The 19,691-nt window shown below is 47.6% G+C and overlaps 1 protein-coding gene across 1 annotated transcript in view; it reads left to right on the top strand.

The window, feature by feature from the left end:
* Positions 1-19,691, top strand: part of LOC142563570 (uncharacterized) — a 344,963-nt gene that overhangs the window by 188,630 nt on the left and 136,642 nt on the right. Inside the window, exon 6 of the mRNA XM_075674155.1 lies at positions 15,164-15,457. Within this exon, the coding sequence (XP_075530270.1) occupies positions 15,164-15,457 (294 nt within the window). The remainder of the gene's footprint in view (positions 1-15,163; positions 15,458-19,691) is intronic.

Raw genomic sequence — 19,691 nt, 5'->3', positions numbered from 1 at the left:
CACACGGTTTTTTTTTTATTTTCCGGTGGAGAATTGCGCGGCACCGGGATTTGAACCACGGTCCTCTTGCACGGGAGGTGGATACTCAACCGTCCCCGCAGGAGTTAAATTAAAAATTAAATTATGGGGTTTTACGTGACAAATCCACTTTCTGATTATGAGGCACGCCGTAGTGGAGGACTCCAGAAATTTCGACCACCTGGGGTTCTTTAACGTGCACCTAATTCTAAGTACACGGGTGTTTTCGCATTTCGCCCCCATCGAAATGCGGCCGCCGTGGCCGGGATTCGATCCCGCGACCTCGTGCTCAGCAGTCTAACACCATAGCCACTGAGCAACCACGGCGGATCCCGCAGGAGTTGTGCGTCTCATTTCACCTACAGTGGTGCCCTATTTGATCTGTCAAGGTGGACCAATCTGAGCTCGGTTATACCGCACGGATGGCACTCGGCTAGAGAACCTGGTATTTATGACCTGCACATGTGTGGCCATATATAATTGACCATATATATCTTTCTTTTTTTGAAGAAGGGTTCCCGTAAAGTGATAAAATAAAGGAAAAGACATTAAAAAGAAAAAAAAAGAAAAATATTGGGGGGAAAAGGAACATAAGAGGTGATTTGAACTCGTGACCCTTGGATGTTGCCCGGAAAGATAGCTCAGTCAGTTGGTTCGTCAGGCCCCAGGTTACTTTCAAGCGCCATAGCTCCTGCTCCGAGCCTCATATTTACGTGGAAAGGGACCGATGTGGTTGGAAGGCATACTGTCTTGGAAAAATGGCCGCCCGAGGAGAAGAGCGAACCTGAGCGGCTTTAGAGACTAGGAAAACTGCCTTAAAATATTGTCACAGTCGGTAATGTGGAAAGAAGACGACGCTGATGGTGGTCTTGGAGACGACGAAGAAGTGTTTTAGCAAGATCGATGCTCTACGCTTGTTGGCTCAGCCATTAAAAGCTACCTGTAAATAGACGAACGCTTCTTCCTTCCCGTAACATCATTGGTGGACGTGCGGGGTAATTGAGCAAGACGGAGCTCCGCAGCGGACGTAACCTGGCCGCCATGTCTTCCGAAGGAGACAGTTCAACCGCGGCCCCGTCGTCGCCCCCGACAGTCATCCTGGCCCAGCCTCGCGACCCTGGCATGTTTTCCGGGATTGACAACATTGACGTCGATGACTGGTTACAGAATTATGAACGGGTCAGCGCATACAACAGGTGGGATAACACGCTTATGCTGGCTAATGTAATATTCTACCTCAAGAAAACAGCACGGGTCTGGTTCGAAACACATGAAGAAGAGATTACGAGTTGGGACCAGTGCAAACAGAAGCTTAGGGATTTGTTCGGCAAACCCGTCGGCCGCCAACGTGCTGCAAAGAAGGACCTTGGGACCCGTGTACAGACGTCCACTGAATCGTACGTGGCCTATATCCAGGACGTCCTCGCTCTTTGCCGCAAAGTAGACAACAATATGGCAGAGGCAGACAAGGTCAGCCACGTCTTAAAGGGCATCGCGGACGACGCGTTTAACCTGCTTGTTTATAAGAACATCACAACGGTCAATGAGATCATTAACGAATGTCGCCGCTTTGAAGACGCGAAGAGTCGCCGCATAGTTCAACAGTTTACGCGCCTACCTAATACCGCAGCTTCGTCGACGTGCGAAGACATTTGTCCACCGCGTGAGCCCACCTCCTCCGAGAACGTCGTCCGTATCGTTCGGCGAGAAATCGAAGCAGCGTCTCCTGCCACGCCTGTGACGCAGTGCTTTGACGATTCCCGGCCGCTTGTGTCACTCATTCAGTCGGTCATTCGCCAAGAACTTGCGAATGTAGGTCTTCCATCCATCTGCTCCGCCAGCCGTCCTGACTTTGCTTCGTCTGCTGCCTCTGCCCCTGTTCACCGGAGCCAATACGGTCCGTATCCGAGCTATCGCAACCCGGCCGAATGGCGCACCCATGACGATAGACCCATCTGTTTTTACTGTGGACGTGTGGGCCACATCTCTCGCCACTGTCGAAGTTCCTGGCCAGCCCACTCACGACCAAGCTTTCCCGCCTACCGCCGCTCCCCACTGAATCCTCGCCCGCCATCACTCTCCACCGAGGTTGAAGACGCACCTGACAACGCTCGAGCCACCGCGACCAGCCGATCGCCATCACCACATAGTCGCCGCTCCCGTTCGCCCCAGCTGCGTCGCTCTCCATCCCCAGCTTACCGTCGCCGCTCTCCGACGGGAAACTAACTGGGGCAGCTCCTGGAGGTGACGCTGCTCTAGAAAACCGGCCTGAAATTCCTCTGCTGACCCTGCCTACTAATCGGAACCTTCTGGACGTGGACGTGGATGGATTGCCCGTTACAGCACTCATCGACACTGGAGCCCAAATTTCCATCATGAGTGCGGAGCTTCGAACGCGCTTGAAAAAGGTACTTACCCCTGCTCCGACTCGACTGCTCCAGGTCGCCGATGGTGGAACTCCGGCTGTGCTTGGAATGTGTACTGCTCGTGTCAGTGTCGCCGGTCGCCACACGTCCGTTTTGTTTAGTGTGCTTGAACGTTGCCCTCACAATGTGATCCTCGGACTCGACTTTTTGTCCGCCCATTCTGCTCTGATTGACTGTTCCGCCGGTGTCGTACAACTTGACTTACCCCTACCTGTTCCCATTGACCTTCCTGCTCAAGCTCCAGCTCAGCTTTGTTCCGCGGATTTTATACGCCTGCCATCTCTTGCAGCAACCTTCATCCCTGTTTTAGCCAGCCCACCTGTACCTGATGGAGACTATGTCCTCACTCCCGCGACGTCCGTCCTGCTTTCTCACAATGTCTCCTTCCCACACACCATCGTTTCTGTTGCGGACAATCAGACATGTCTTCCGATCCTAAATTTCGGACAGTGCCCGCAAGTAGTTCCTCGAGGCATGTCTCTTGCCACGTTGTCACCAACGCACGAGTGCCACATTTCTGCTCTATCTGTTGCGCCGTATTCGACCACTGCTCATTCTGCGCCTTCTGCATCAGCCCCGACCGATGACTTTACAAAGATGATTGCACCGGACCTCTCCACCCAACAAGCCGCACAGCTCCGTGGCCTCCTCCAGTCCTACTCCGACATTTTCGATCTGAACGATCGCCCTTTGCGTCAAACTACGGTCGTGAAGCATCGGATAAATACCGGCGATGCAGCACCTGTTCGCAGACGCCCATACCGGGTGTCGCCCTCTGAACGACAAGTTATCCAGAGCGAGGTTGACAAGATGCTTGCCAAAGGGATTATTGAACACTCTTCCAGTCCGTGGGCGTCCCCTGTTGTTCTCGTCAAAAAGAAGGATAACAGCTGGCGATTCTGCGTTGACTATCGTCATCTAAACACGATCACCAAGAAAGATGTGTATCCACTTCCCCGCATTGACGATGCTCTGGATTGTCTCCACGGTGCCACTTATTTTTCATCTATAGACCTTCGCTCTGGATATTGGCAAATTGCCGTGGATGACATGGACCGTGAAAAGACCGCATTCGTCACACCAGACGGCCTATATCAGTTCCGAGTAATGCCATTTGGCTTGTGCAATGCCCCGGCGACCTTTGAACGGATGATGGACATGCTCTTGCGTGGTTTGAAATGGTCCATCTGTTTGTGCTACTTGGATGACGTCATCGTCTTCTCTTCAACTTTTGCGACACATCTTGAAAGACTTTCATCTGTTCTTTCTGTTTTTCGCACCGCTGGCTTACAGCTCAACTCGTCCAAGTGCCACTTCGGTCACCGCCAAATAACTATGCTCGGACACCTTGTCGATTCGTCAGGCATTCGCCCCGACCCCGCTAAAGTTCATGCTGTGCAGAATTTCCCTGTACCAACTTGTGCCAAAGATGTTCGCAGCTTTATGGGCCTTTGCTCTTACTTCCGCAGTTTTGTGGAAAATTTCGCCCATGTTGCCCGTCCCCTGACTGACCTCCTGAGGAAAGACGTTCCTTTCTATTGGGGCTCTGAACAAGCGTCTGCTTTCTCGCAGCTCATCACGCTGCTTACTACACCTCCTGTTCTCGCCCATTTTGACCCCTCCGCTCCGACAGAAATCCGCACTGACGCCAGTGGCTACGGAATCGGTGCAGTTTTAGCTCAACGCCAATGTGGGCACGACCGCGTTATCGCCTACGCCAGTCGCCTCCTCTCTCCCGCCGAGCGCAATTACTCGATTACTGAGCGCGAGTGCCTCGCCCTCATTTGGGCGGTGGGCAAGTTCCGACCCTACATATATGGACGACCATTTACAGTTACAACCGACCACCACGCCCTTTGTTGGCTTTCCTCCCTCAAGGATCCCACCGGCCGCCTCGGTCGCTGGGCCCTACGGCTGCAAGAATACACCTACACTGTGGTCTACAAGTCGGGTCGTCTACATCAGGACGCCGACTGCCTGTCTCGTCATCCCGTCGATGTACCGGACGGTTTAGTGGATGTCGCACCGATCTGCGTTCTTTCCCTCTCAGCCTTGCAAGACATTGGCGCTGAACAACGACGCGACGAGTCGTTACGCCCCATTATCGAACGCCTGCTCTCTGCTCCGTCTGACCCATCCCTTCACATGTTCGTACTACAAAATGGCATCCTGTATCGCCGCAACATGCACCCCGATGGGCCCGAGCTCCTAACCGTCATTCCGTCTCATCTGCAAACGATTGTACTGCAGCAACTGCACGACGTTCCCACCGCTGGACACCTTGGCGTCACGCGGACCTATGACCGAATTCGGCGACGGTTTTTCTGGCCGCGTCTCAACCGCTCCGTCCGGCGCTATGTTGCCGCGTGTGAGTCGTGTCAACGCCGAAAAAGACCAGCTGTGCCTCCTGCCGGACTGCTGCAGCCTTTGGATATACCGGCCGACCCTTTTTTTCGCGTTGGCCTTGATCTCCTTGGACCATTCCCTATATCCGAGGACGGAAATAGGTGGATTGCCGTCGCTACGGACTATACAACTCGCTATGCCATTACTAGAGCCCTACCGACCAGCTGCGCTACAGACGTCGCTGATTTCTTGCTTCACGACGTTATCTTGCACCACGGTGCACCTCGTCAACTTCTCACCGATCGTGGCAGATACTTTCTTGCCAAAGTCATAGACGACCTACTTCGATCATGTGCTACTAAACATAAACTTACTACCGCTTACCATCCTCAAACTAACGGTCTTACCGAACGCCTGAACCGCACATTAACGGACATGCTCGCAATGTATGTTTCCACCGATCACCGCGACTGGGACATTGCTCTACCATTTGTCACGTTCGCCTACAATTCCTCGCGCCACGACACAGCTGGCTATTCACCCTTCTATCTCCTCTTCGGCCGTGAGCCGACTTTGCCTTTCGAGACACTCCTCTCGACCACGCTCGACTCGCCGACAGAGTACACTCGGGATGTAATAGCCACAGCGACCCAAGCACGCGAGATTGCCCGCATTCGTCTGTCTGCTTCCCAGACACGCCAGAAGTACCGTTACGACAAGCGCCATCACGACGTGACCTATGAACCAGGCGCTCTTGTGCTAGTATGGTATCCAGCTCGGCATGTTGGTCTTTCCGAGAAATTACTCTCGCGATACTATGGCCCTTACCGCATCCTTCGCCAGGTGACCCCTGTCACATATGAAGTGTCTCCGCTGAATGCCACGGTGCCTTCACCCCTCTCTGACATCATCCACGTCAGCCGTCTCAAACCTTACCTTTCTTCGACCGATGAGCCGCACCAATCAGGTGCTTTTTCCGACGGGGGTGATGTCACAGTCGGTAATGTGGAAAGAAGACGACGCTGATGGTGGTCTTGGAGACGACGAAGAAGTGTTTTAGCAAGATCGATGCTCTACGCTTGTTGGCTCAGCCATTAAAAGCTACCTGTAAATAGACGAACGCTTCTTCCTTCCCGTAACAATATTTACACTTGAGGGAAAACTTCGTTAACAAACTATAACACGGCAATCAGCACTCGAATACGACGAGAGAAATTATTGAGACGTGGAAAACTCCCTTGAAATAAATATGGTTTGCGAGACAAATGCTTGTAAGTATTGAACCTCTTAAAAGATGAGGGGGAATAAGCGCTCACCGAGAAAGCATCGTCTGCGCGAGGCCACCACCAGGCACCTTAATGAGACGGGGAGGACTCTGCTGCCGGAACAAAGCCTCCCTTCTCCACCGGCCAAGAGGGGAAAACGCGCTTTCCGATCGCTCAAGGTTGCGCGGACCTAGTATAACTCTAGCGTCTAGGAAAAGCTTAAACAGGTGCGAGGGCGGCACGCATAGCGTGGGAAGCTAGCCGCCAGAATAACTATCTCAGGGTATAAAGTATATTTAATTTCATGTTTATTCCATAAATAAATAATAGACCCGTGAATTGCGGCACTGAATATTCACAACCTTTTCAGCAACGTGTTCGTGCATTACTACACAGCCCTTCTCTCCAGCGTGCACATTGCGCAAGCCTAGACGCAACTCTAGCGTCTAGGAAAAGCTTAAACAGGTGCGAGGGCGGCACGCATAGCGTGGGAAGCTAGCCGCCAGAATACCTATCTCAGGTACTGCTGCTGACGAGGGCGCAATACCTTCGTGTAATTATAATAACCCTAATAGGACTATTTTCGAAGAAAAAAAGGAAACGGCCCTGAGGGCTATACTACGAGAGCTATGGCTGATAATTTTCTATATATATATATATATATATATATATATATATATATATATATATATATATATATATATATATATATATATATTCATCTCATCTATGGGATCGCATGCGCGCGCTGTTGCTTTGTCTCTACGTGTAGTAGTTAAGAGAGCCAGTTTAAGGGCGGAGAAGGGGGAAGGAAAGGAAAGTCTCTGAAGCAAAATTGCAGCGCCGTGGTTTTAAAGCGCACCCGGGGTAGAGAAACGGAACGCGATATAAGCGTGCGTGGCCATGATACGCACACGACAAACTGCCTTAACATATTTAGACTTGAGGGAAAGCTTCCTTAACAACGATAGCACAGGAATCAGCACTCGAATATAATTATAACCCTAATAATAATTGTAAATATTCATCTCATCTATGGGATCTAATGCGCGCGCTGTTGCTTTGGCTCTGCGTGTAGTAGTTAAGAGGGCCAGTTTAAAGGCGGAGAAGAAGGAAGGAAAGGAAAGCAAAATTGCAGCGCCGTGGTTTTAAAACGCACCCGTGGTAGAGAAACGAAAGGTGATATAAGCGTGCGTGGCCATGATACGCACAGGACAAACTGCCTTAAAATAATTAGACTTGAGGGAAAGCTTCGTTAACAGACGATAGCACAGCAATCAGCACTCGAATATAATTATAACCCGAATAATAACTGTAAATATTCATCTCATCTATGGGATCTAATGCGCGCGCTGTTGCTTCTCTCTACGTGTAGTAGTCAAGAGAGCCAGTTTAAGGGCTGAGAAGAAGGAAGGAAAGGAAAGTCTCTGAAGCATAATTGCAGCGCCGTGGTTTTAAAGCGCAACCGTGGCAGAGAAACGGAAGGCGATATAAGCGTGCGTGGCCATGATACGCACACGACAAACTGCCTTAGAATATTTAGACGAGGGAAAACTTCGTCAACAAACTATAACACGGCAATCAGCACTCGAATACGACGAGAGAAATTATTGAGACGTGGAAAACTCCCTTGAAATAAATATGGTTTGCGAGACAAATGCTTGTAAGTATGGAACCTCTTAAAAGATGAGAGGGAATAAGCGCTCACCGAGAGGGCATCGTCCGCGCGTGACCACCACCAGGCACCTTACTGAGACGGGGAGGACTCTGCGGCCGGAACAAAGCCTCCCTTCTCCGCCGGCCAAGAGAGGATAACGCGCTTTCCGATCGCTCAAGGTTGCGCGGACCTAGTATAACGCTAGCGTCTAGGAAAAGCTTAAACAGGTGCGAGGGCGGCACGCATAGCGTGGGAAGCTAGCCGCCAGAATGACTATCTCAGGGACAGCTGCTGACGAGGGCGAAATACCTTCGTGTAATTATAATAACCCTAATAGGACTTGTTTTCGAAGAAAAAAAAAGGAAACGGCCCAGAGGGCTATACTACGAAAGCTATGACTGACAAATTTCTCTCTCTCTCTCTCTCTCTCTCTCTATATATATATATATATATATATATATATATATATATATATATATATATATATATATATATTATGGTAAAGAAGTCCGACACGGTTGTGGACGACACGAAGGACGCGGACAAGAAGACGCAACAGCGTAGGCTTAGCCAGTCAAAACCAGGAACAGCGTCTAGCCCGAGCCCCACTTCAGTAGCGCTGGCGATCCGGCTGCGGAGCTCGGCACGGCTCACTTCTTCTTCCTTACAATATATATATATATATTCATCTCATCTATGGGATCGCATGCGCGCGCTGTTGCTTTGTCTCTGCGTGTAGTAGTTAAGAGAGCCAGTTTAAGGGCGGAGAAGAAGGAAGGAAAGGAAAGTCTCTGAAGCAAAATTGCAGCGCCGTGGTTTTAAAGCGCACCCGGGGTAGAGAAACGGAACGCGATATAAGCGTGCGTGGCCATGATACGCACACGACAAACTGCCTTAACATATTTAGACTTGAGGGAAAGCTTCCTTAACAACGATAGCACAGGAATCAGCACTCGAATATAATTATAACCCTAATAATAACTCTAAATATTCATCTCATCTATGGGATCTAATGCGCGCGCTGTTGCTTTGTCTCTACGTGTAGTAGTTAAGAGAGCCAGTTTAAAGACGGAGAAGGAAGGAAAGGAAAGCAAAATTGCAGCGCCGTGGTTTTAAAGCGCACCCGTGGTAGAGAAACGGAAAGCGATATAAGTGTGCGTAGCCATGATACGCACACAACAAAATGCCTTAACATAATTAGACTTGAGGGAAAGCTTCGTTAACAACGATAGCACAGCAATCAGCACTCGAATATAATTATAACCCTAATAATAATTGTAAATATTCATCTCATCTTTGGGATCTAATGCGCGCGCTGTTGCTTTGTCTCTGCGTGTAGTGGTTAAGAGAGCCAGTTTAAGGGCTGAGAAGAAGGAAGGAAAGGAAAGTCTCTGAAGCAAAATTGCAGCGCCGTGGTTTTAAAGCGCAACCATAGCAGAGAAACGCAAGGCGATATAAGCGTGCGTGGCCATGATACGCACACGACCAACTGCCTTAGAATATTTAGACTTGAGGGAAAACTTCTTTAACAAACTATAACACGGCAATCAGCACTCGAATACGACGAGAGAAATTATTGAGACGTGGAAAACTCCCTTGAAATAAATATGGTTTGCGAGACAAATGCTTGTAAGTATTGAACCTCTTAAAAGATGAGGGGGAATAAGCGCTCACCGAGAGGGCATAGTCCGCGCGAGACCACCACCAGGCACCTTACTGAGACGGGGAGGACTCTGCGGCCGGAACAAAGCCTCCCTTCTCCGCCGGCCAAGAGGGGAAAACGCGCTTTCCGATCGCTCAAGGTTGCGCGGACCTAGTATAACTCTAGCGTCTAGGAAAAGCTTAAACAGGTGCGAGGGCGGCACGCATAGCGTGGGAAGCTAGCCGCCAGAATAACTATCTCAGGGTATAAAGTATATTTAATTTCATGTTTATTCCATAAATAAATAATAGACCCGTGAATTGCGGCACTGAATATTCACAACCTTTTCAGCAACGTGTTCGTGCATTACTACACAGCCCTTCTCTCCAGCGTGCACATTGCGCAAGCCTTCATTGTCGCTGCCGAAGTCTTGACGTGAAAAAGAGACAATACTAGTGAATAAAATTTTGAAGAACGATTCTTTGTCAACATATACGACGTGTGATGGGTGACAGAGGACGCGGTGAATGAGCCAGTTCAGCTCGTTCTAATTACTGTATTGGTGGAATGTTGATTAAGGTATGACGAAAAGTAACGTTAAAATTAGCTCCAGCTTTTTATGAATTTCTCAGTTGCGTTCGTAGCAGTACGACGAATACATTATCAATAACATTTTTTGTAAGGTAATCATATTTATAACTGGTTACACAATTTTACTGTAGTCTGTAGAAGTCTGGTAGAGAACGTGGGAAAAGGCAATGACAAAACGGCGCGTGAGCTTTTGGGGGCATTTCAGGTAAAATAATAAGTAATCCGTGTATGAGCCAGATTTCTGTGGCGTTTTATACCATGGGGCATATTTAAAAAATACCTAGCAAGTGATTATGCCGGTTAAGTTAAACGTATTCTAAGCGCATCCATTGTGGCAGATGCGTCTGTGCATCGGAAAGAGTATCGATACCGTAGTTCATTAACTTTCTGAATGATATTGTTAGTAACTCCTCTGACAGCGTTTGGTTTACGTAGTTTGTCGTTGTGCTCTTTTGCAACATTAGCTCATAATATAAAATTGTCGGAAAGCATCGGAAAGATCGAATTAAGCGAGTTGATCTTCCATAGCAATGTATCGCTCATAGCGGGTACGCTTACGCTAGGTAAAATAAATGGGAGAGGACTGTACGAGGCTCGTAGTTGTATGCGCAATTTCAGCTGTGAACTCAACAAGGCAATCTGTCTATATTTCGCATAAACTCGGCAAATTGTATGGGTAATCGCTATGCTTAGGTCAACGTTTAAGTGCGCGAGTTATTTTTGATCTAATCAATAAATTATATATGCAAAGAGCTCGAAGCATTCTGAGTCCGTTAACGGAAGGTTCAAAATTTATCCCACTGCGCTACCCTATATACCACTGCCACCAAGATCCCAATTAGCCGACACAGGACAACACCCTCGCAAATTTTTTTACAAAGTGTAATGTGTCTTGACCAAATACGAGCTGTGTATTCCGAATGTGCTGAGGGAAGTTATATTTGGCAAAATAAGCAAGATGTAGTGAACTAGGCGTAGGTAAAGTTGAAATGTGACTGGTATAATTTCGGTTTTTAGAAGAAGCTGTTTATGGAAGGGCTCCAGAGCATATAAGGGACGTTTGCAATCACGAAAAAATTTAGCGCGCTGCCCTGACATAACTACAAATTTCACCAAGATCAAACTTAGCAATATATATGGAGATCACTATGGCAACTCTGTAAGCAATGTGTGAATCAAATATAGTCATTGCAAAAAAGATTTTAAAAAGGTGAAGCTTTCCTAGGGCAATTGAAAAATTTTGTCAATGCCTGGAGAGATCCCTTCATTACGTTTGCGAACATTCATCATCAGCAGCAGCCTGTTTTATGTCCACTGCAGGACGAAGGCCTCTCCCTACGATCTCCAATTACCCCTGTCCTACGCCAACTGGTTCCAACTAGCACCCGCAACTTTCCTAATTTCATCGCTCCACCTAGTCTTCTGCCATCCTCGACTGAGTTTCCCTTCTCTTGGAACCCATTCTGTAACCTTGATGGTCTAACGGTTATATAACCGGCGCATTACATCAACTGACCAGCTCCGTTTCTTTCTCTTGATGTCAATGAGAATGCCGTCTATACCCGTTTGGTCTCTGATCCACACCGCTTTCTGTCTCTTAACGTTATGCCTAGCAATCTTCCTTCCATCGCTCTATTCGCGGTCCTTAGCTAGTTCTCAAGCTTGGTCAGTCTCCAAGTCTTTGCCCTATATGTCAGCACTGGTATAATGCACTGATTGTACACCTTCATTTTGAGTGATAATTGTAAGCTTCATGTGAGGAGCTGACAATGTCTGCCGTATGCGACCCAACCTATTTTTATTCTTCTATGACTTTCCTTCTCATGATCAGAGTTCCCTGTGACTAGTTGACCTAGGTGTACACGTACTGCTTCACAGACTCTAGAGGCTGACTAGCTATCCTGAACTCTTGTTCCCTTGCCCGTCTATTCATCATTATATTTGTCTTCTGCGTATTAATCTTCAACCCCACTCCTACACTCGCTCTGTTTAGGTCCTGAATCATTTCTTGTAACTCGTCTGCATTGTTGCTGAATAGAATTATGTCATCGGCAAATGTAAGGTTGCTGATATATTTGCCGCCGATCGCAGTTTAATAGAACGAAGACTTCGTCCAAGCTGGCGGTGAAAAAGATTTTAAAAAAGTGAAGCTTTCCTACCGTAATTGAAAGATTTTGTCAATGTCTGGAGAGAACCCTTCATTAAGTTTGCGAACATTCATCATCATCAGCAGCCTGTTTTATGTCCACTGCAGGACGAAGGCCTCTCCCTACGATCTCCAATTACCCCTGTCCTACGCCAACTGGTTCTAACTAGCACCCGCAACTTTCTTAATTTCATCGCTCCACCTAGTCTTCTGCCATCCTCGACTGAGTTTCCCTTCTCTCGGAACCCATTCTGTAACCCTGATGGTCTAACGGTTATATAACCGGTGCATTACATCACCTGACCAGCTCCGTTTCTTTCTCTTGATGTCAATGAGATATTTTGTCTCCGTGTCTGACCCCTTTCTTTATAGGTATCCTCCTGCTTTTTTCTGTATATTTACGGTAGCTGTTGAATCTCCGTAGTTATTTGCCCAGGTAATTACGTAAGCGTTCTGTACTCTTCCATTACGTAATGCCTCTATGACTGTTGGTATCTCTACTGAATGAAATGTTTTTTTTTCGTAATCTATGAAAGCCATATAGAGAGGCTTAGTGTTCTCTGCGGATTTCTCGTTAGCCATATTAGTGAGATGAATGTGGTTCATTGTAGAGTATCCCTTCCTGAAGCCAGCTTGTTCCCTTGGTTGACTAAATTCCAGTGTTGAGCTATTTCTATAGGAGATTATTTTCGTAAATATTTTATATAATACTGGGAGCGAGCTAACGGGTCTATAATTTTACAATTCTTTAACGTCTCTCTTTCTGTGGATTAGTATAATGTTTGCATTCTTCCAGTTTTCTGGAACCCTTGCGTTCTATAGACACTTCGTATAAAGAGCCGCCAGTTTCCGAAGCATTATGTCTCCTCCATCTTTCATTAAGCCCACTGTTATTCCATCTTGTCTAGCCGCATCTCCTCGTTTCATGTCTTGCAAGGCCCTTCTGACCTCATCGCTAGTTGTAGGAGGAGTTTTTGTATCATGTTCTTGCTTGTTTCTAATTCAGGTATCCTGACTCCTCTGGGTAGCGTACAGGTCACTTTGGTATTCTTCCGCTGCCTTTGCCATATCTTCGAGATTGCTGATGATATTACCTTGCTTACCTTTCAGTGCATACATCTTGGTTTGTCCTATGCCAAGTTTCTTTCTCACTGATTTCGGGCTGCCTCCATCTTTAGGGCTTCTTGAGTCTTTCTCACGTTATTCTTTCGAATATAAATTATTTCAGCCTTTTTGATCAGTTTTGACGGTTCCACGAATTCTATCGTATCTCTTGAGTTGGACACTCTCATTGTTTGTTGTTTCTTTATTAGATCCTTTTTTACTTGGGGGAGCTTGCCTACTGTTTGCCTTGGAGCCTTGCCTCCCATGTCAATGGCTGCCTCTGAAGCAAGCCTAGTTAGGGTTTCATTCATTGTCTCTATGTCACCTTCATCTCTCTGTTCTAAGGATGCATATTTGTTTGCAGGTACCAGCCTGGCGCTGGCGTAAATTGTAGTGAAATTTTTATGTCTGAGGCCTATTTAGGAGCTCTGCAAATAAGTATTGAATATATTTTTTGTATTTAATTCTATGATACGAGGCCCGTTGTAGCTTTTCTCGGTGTTCTCGATGATGGAATGATGCAACTTGTTCATATTTAGTGATAATCAGTGCTAAGATATGACTGGTATGTAAGGAAATTTCCATGCGCGGGAGTTTCTTGCGGTCTTTTCAATACATTATGCGTAGAAGTACTATTTGGCTCTCTACGTATATTTTCATTATTTTTTCGTCGTATTTTAATGGTATACACGAAGTCCTAGAACGTTTACCCGTGGTCCTCGGTATACTTCGTTTAACGCTGGGTAACATAAGCGCCTCATTTTTTGTAATTTGTAGGCAAAGTTCAAGTAGTGTGTATTAAGAGCTACCTTAGATTTTTAGATGTAAATTGCGTTTATAAGTGATACAGGGCATTTCACGTTGGTTTTACGAAATAGGTTTTGTAAATAATAAAATCACCGCACAAGCACTCCGCCCAGATGGTTAACTAGCGAACTCAAACGTGCGGCCCAGGTGTTTATCACTGAGTTAATTCCGATGGTTCCTTGAACGACGGCTTGGTAGGCTGCCGGATGCTTGGTAGGCCGTTGCTGCTTGCACTCGGCTGTACGTGCCTGTTCTCGTGCCCGGGCTGCAGCATCGACATGGCGTAGACGAGCTCGTTCCCGGTTCTGCTCGCGGCGTTGCTGATGGAAAGCTGTCTGCCCATAAGGAGTACGTATGACGCGAGGCCTGCCCATTTCGGAGCCGATGAGAAACTGCTGCGCTCGCGCTAGGCTGGGACGGACAGCATCGACGTCAATACTGGCGCAGGTAATCCAACACCATCTAGATAGCACAAGGCCTTTTCACTCCGATCCATGATGTTATGTTACCTGGTCCGACGGCCACAGAATCTAATAGGGATGCTCCCGAGTAGGCAACAGTAATTTTGACGTTACCGCTTTCATCACGCCAGCTTTGTCAATGGAAATTTTGAGCCAGGTAGCGTGACGTCATGAATGGGCGTAAACAGGCCTTGTGCTAGGTGGTGTTGGCTCAACCCGCGCCTCTTCTTTCTTTTTTTTTTTCGCACATGCACATGAGGTTGCGTCGGAGGTGTTTCGGTGTACAGGCGACCGACAGACAGACGGACGAATCTGCTAGCCACACACAGATTGGCTGCAAAACAAAAGTATTTTCCCACTGCCTTGGGAGACTTATGAACGCAGCCGACGTCACAGTTAGCGAAACCGAGCTTGACGGGGAGGATAGGGGACGGGACTTATGACTCGTGTTGTTGCAAAGCAAAATGTGTGTGAATAAATTACTGTTTGCAGAAAAGCAGTTTAACCAGTGCCCCTCAGCGTAATGGAGAACAAGTTTACAAACGCTCAGTCTCATACTGACATTGGTTGAAAGTGTGTGATTTAATTATTGGCAACTGATATTGCTATTGGAAATGCTTGTAAGGAATGGCGTCATTTGAAATTCAATTGTGATTCGGTAATGTCGTGCAAGTCTGCTGCATTTCTTTTCTTTTCGCAGATTGACCAGACTGAAGAACCGACTGAGGACGATGACGGAGAGATGCCGACCAATGAGGCGACACCCCAAGCAAATAACGATGCATCTCTGAATGCCAGCGCTACAGATGACGAGTTGTTGTCCTGCATTTGGTGTCCGGCGCTCCGTCCTTTAGACGCACATGTTGAGCCCGCGCAGATGGCCATTGAAGGCAACATTAATTCTCGCAGCTTCGTGCAGACGAGGCTTGAAACGGTACGTCGGTCCGTGCGGCAGTCGGTGAAGGAGAGAAGCAACTTCGTAGCAGACGAAACGGTGAGCATAACAGTATCCGCACTCTTCGGGATGGCAACTTTCTAAGGTAACGCAGGCAATTCTATGTAGCGAAAGCCTGCTTCTTAATACATACGTGCATAGCTTCCGTGAAGGTCAAAGTCTGTAGGCAATGTAGCGTGGAACAAAACGTAACTACTATTTGAACTTTATTGTTTAGGTAATCTTTCATTTATTGAGTGCACAATACTTGCTGGGAAATTGATTTGCGCTTATTTCACTTTTTCATTTTGGGTATTGGATATGCATGTTTTTCTTCTTCTTGTCGTTGTTTCTGAAGGCAAAGATGGTTTCTATGAATTGTAGCGCATTTAGGAGAAATTGTAACACGGTCAAAATTCATGTATCAGGAGCAAGCGAAAAGAGCCTTGTCGTGTTAAACAATAATAATATCTTGACTTAATGGTGAGAAATGTGGCAGACAGTATCTAAAGCAGCGGACGCACCCCCTCAAACAAGAAGGCACAGAACAATGCAATCACTTTCAAGAGGTCGTAGTTACCAAGTAAACCTACCCGGCGCAAAAGTGTTTGACGAGACATTTTTCAACAGCAATCTGAATTCTTACATATAAACACGAAATGTGAGAATTCATCCATCGCGAGCAGCCGCAACTTAAAACGTTGTTTGCTGACGTATCCCTTACGTATACAGGGTGTCCCACGTAACTTGAGCCAAGAATTTAAAAAAGAGAGGCGCGTCGGAAGCGAATTGAACCGAATGCATACTATTCGCACTGGCCCGTAGTAACTCAATGTTTTGCTTCTCCATAATTCATTAATTAATTAAAATTAATTACCCAACTTTTTAAATATTGGCTGAGGACCCCAAGTATCATGCCCATACTTGTACAGCGCCTTCCGAAACTACCGATCGAGTTGTTTCCTCTCCGATACGTCTCACGTAGGCGTTTTTTCCGGGTTGCAAAGAAGGCCCGCAAAATATTTTTTTAAAATCCACATGACGGAGCGTTTGCGCAGTGGTATTTTGCTGCTCTCAAGCGTGCGTTCGGTGAAAAAGGTCGGCTGCATCGTGACTGGCAACGAGGAAGTGGCTGGGCGTTCTTCATCTCATCGGCATTGCTCGGCCAGCAGCATGCATTTTCGCCCTCATCCAACGGGAGCCGACCTTTTTCACCGAACGTACGCTTGGGAGCAGCACGATACACCTGAGCAAGCGCTCCTCACGTGCCTTTTTTCATATATCGCGGGCATTCTTTGCAACCCGGAAATAAGGACTACGTGAGAAGTATCGTAAAGGAACCAACTCGATCGATGGTTACGGAAAGTGCACTAAAAATCTGCGTATCATACTCGGGGTCCTCAGCCAATGAGAAAAAGGTTGGCTAATTAAATTTATTTATTTAGTGAGTTATGTGTAAAACAAAAAAATGTATAAGTTACTATAGGCAATTGCGAATAGTATGCGTTTGGCTCAATTCCCTTCTGACGCGCCTTTCACTTCTAAATTCTTGGCTCAAGTTATGTGCGACACCCTGTATACACATAAAAGGAATACCAGCTAGACAATCGTGTGGGTCGTGCAATGACGAATTTGAATTGCAGATTCGGAGTGCCTCAAGAGCAAGGATTTCTGCTCTTTCGTGGAGCAAGGCTTACCCCTTTAGTGTAGCAGTTTGGAGGCGCATATCGAATATTCCAATGAACGATAGAGAGCGGGTATGAACCCGAGATAAAGCTTTGCGGCCCTAAAGACAAGTCTGCGAAAATGCGAACAATCTATAGGAAGTCTACGTGATGTTGTATATTTCAGCGTAGGTTCAATGATATCGTTCAATTAGAGAACGGTATTGAATAAATAGTAGCACATAGCACGGCCGTGATCACATGTTCTGTTGAAGGAATGGAACACGATAAGTTCGCAGCATTGGCATATCTTCAAAGTGAATAGCATTTCTTTTTTACACAGATAGTTAGAGTAACTGAGAGCGAGACTGCTAAACGTAGACTCTGCTGTGCTTAGCGGGATAGAATATTATCTGTCAAAGCGTGGACAATGTGTTAATTTAAATTGCGAAAGCTCTGGGTACGTAGCTGTGAGTCCACTGTGGCGACACTTCTTTATTTAGTTTATATTGATACATTCACATTGCGTGTTTCTTGTGGCCAAAGCTCGCGGGCGCCCCGACGAAGACGACGAACGCTCTCTGGCTGTCGTGCTGTCGGCTGAACTGGCCAGCGCTGCAGTTATCCTTTGTAAATATACTTTGCTAATTGTCTCCATGCCTAATCCTTCCTTCGCGCAACATTTTAGTGGAGGGTGTCGTTTCGCATACTCGCCACGGAGCTGCGCAGCGAACGCACCGTCCTGCTTTCCCCCATGGCTCTCGGTGACGACACCTCGTGCCCTTCTACTCCTGCGAGTCTGACAACCACGTACCTTGCGGTTACCAATCCCCATGATCCTGGCATATTCTCTGTCCAAGGTGATGTCGGCGTTTAGGACCGGCTCAGCCTGTATGAGTGTGTTAGCCGAAACAACCGCTGGGACCCCACCATTATGCTAGCGAATCTCGTATTCTACTTGGGCGGAACTCCTCGTGTCTGGTTCCGGACACACGAGGACGAGATCGCAAGCTGGGATGCTTCCAAGGAGAAGCTCAGCGACCTCTTTGGAAATCCCACCGGTCGGCAGCTGACTCCTATGAAAGAACTTGCTACCCGAGTTCAGTCCTCTACAGCATCGTCTGTCTCGTACATACAACGCGTGCTCACACTTTGCCGGAAATTCGACGAGAAAATGGCCGAGGTTGACAAAGTCGGCCACGTACTCAAAGTGATCGCGGACGACGCGTCCAAATTGTTGGTCTCAAACAATGTGTCCACCATCGACGTCATTGTCAAGGAATGCCGCCGCCTTGAGCTCACCAAAAGCTGCAGCGTCATTCCACAGTTCTCCCGGCTCCCTAACACGGCTTCGACGTCGTCTTGCGTCGACCTTACCGCTTCACAACCCTTAAATGATCATGTCACACGTATTGTTCGCCGAGATCTCGAGACTACAAGTCCTGCCCCATCCCACCCACGCCCACTTGACCCTACCGTTGACCAACCAGCCTCAGCGATCTCTCTCATTCAGGCAGTTGTAGCGGCAAAAAGAACCGGCAAGAACCGGTTCCGACTGCTACGCCTCACGGCGATCTATATTCCCCTCCCAGATAACGCAACCGCACCGAGTGGACAACTCCGGACAACAAGCGGATTTGCTTTCGTTGCCTGAGCATTGGCCATATCGCTCGCCACTCCCGTACCTCCTGGACGTCGCCGTATTTGAGCTCCTTTTCCCTGACTCCTCGCCCATATGCCGACCTACGGCGTTTCTCGCCTCGCCATGTGCCTCCTACCTCTGACCCATCCGTCGATGTCAGTCTTCCTGATCGCTCGCCGTCACCTCAGCGCCGTCGGTCCCCGTCGCCCAAGCCGCGCCGCTATTCGTCGCCGAACAATTATGGACCCTCCCGGCCGGAAAACTAGACTATGCAGCTCCTGGAGGTAGACTTTAGACATTAAACATTATTTATTTCATCATAAATTTGTACATCAACATAAGCAAACAACTGTTGGGCCCATAGCCAAGGCTATGGGTGCATTATGGGTGCTAGTGCTGCATTATCTTCGTCGTGTCAAAATCCTCCATTGACGCTACCAACGAACCAGAACTTGCTCGTTATTCACGTCACCGGTGTCCCTTGACGGCGTTAATAGATACTGGAGCCCAGGTTCCTATAATGAGTTGTAGCCTCCGTCGTCGACTGAGGAAGGTCCTCACGCCTGTTACTACATGAGTCGTATGATTGGCCGATAGCAGCACTGTTGACGTCACTGGAATGTGTACTTCACGTATAAGTACCGCAACCGCCACGTTCCTGTTCTTTTTACAGTGCTGTCCAATTGTCCTTGTGATCTAATCCTCGGACTCAACTTTCTTACGATGCAGTCAGCTTTGATTGACTGTTCTGCCGGTATCCTTTGCCTCGAAATTCCTCTACTCGCGCATATGCATGTTAAACTGCCGAATAACTTTAGTACCATCGCCTTCGTCTACCTGCCGCCTAAAGCCATGACTTTCATCGATTTGCGATGTTCGTTTCCTGTGCCTGATGGTGATTACGTCGCCACACCTGTTCCTGATGTCCTTTTGATGCACAATATCACTGTGTCGTCACCGTCACCGATAACCGGAAATGCCTCCCCGT

The sequence above is a fragment of the Dermacentor variabilis genome, chromosome 11, assembly GCF_050947875.1.
Source record: "Dermacentor variabilis isolate Ectoservices chromosome 11, ASM5094787v1, whole genome shotgun sequence".
Taxonomy (NCBI): Eukaryota; Metazoa; Arthropoda; class Arachnida; order Ixodida; family Ixodidae; genus Dermacentor; species Dermacentor variabilis.
The sequence above is the reverse complement of the archived record's forward strand: the minus strand, read 5'-3'. Positions and strand labels throughout refer to the sequence as shown.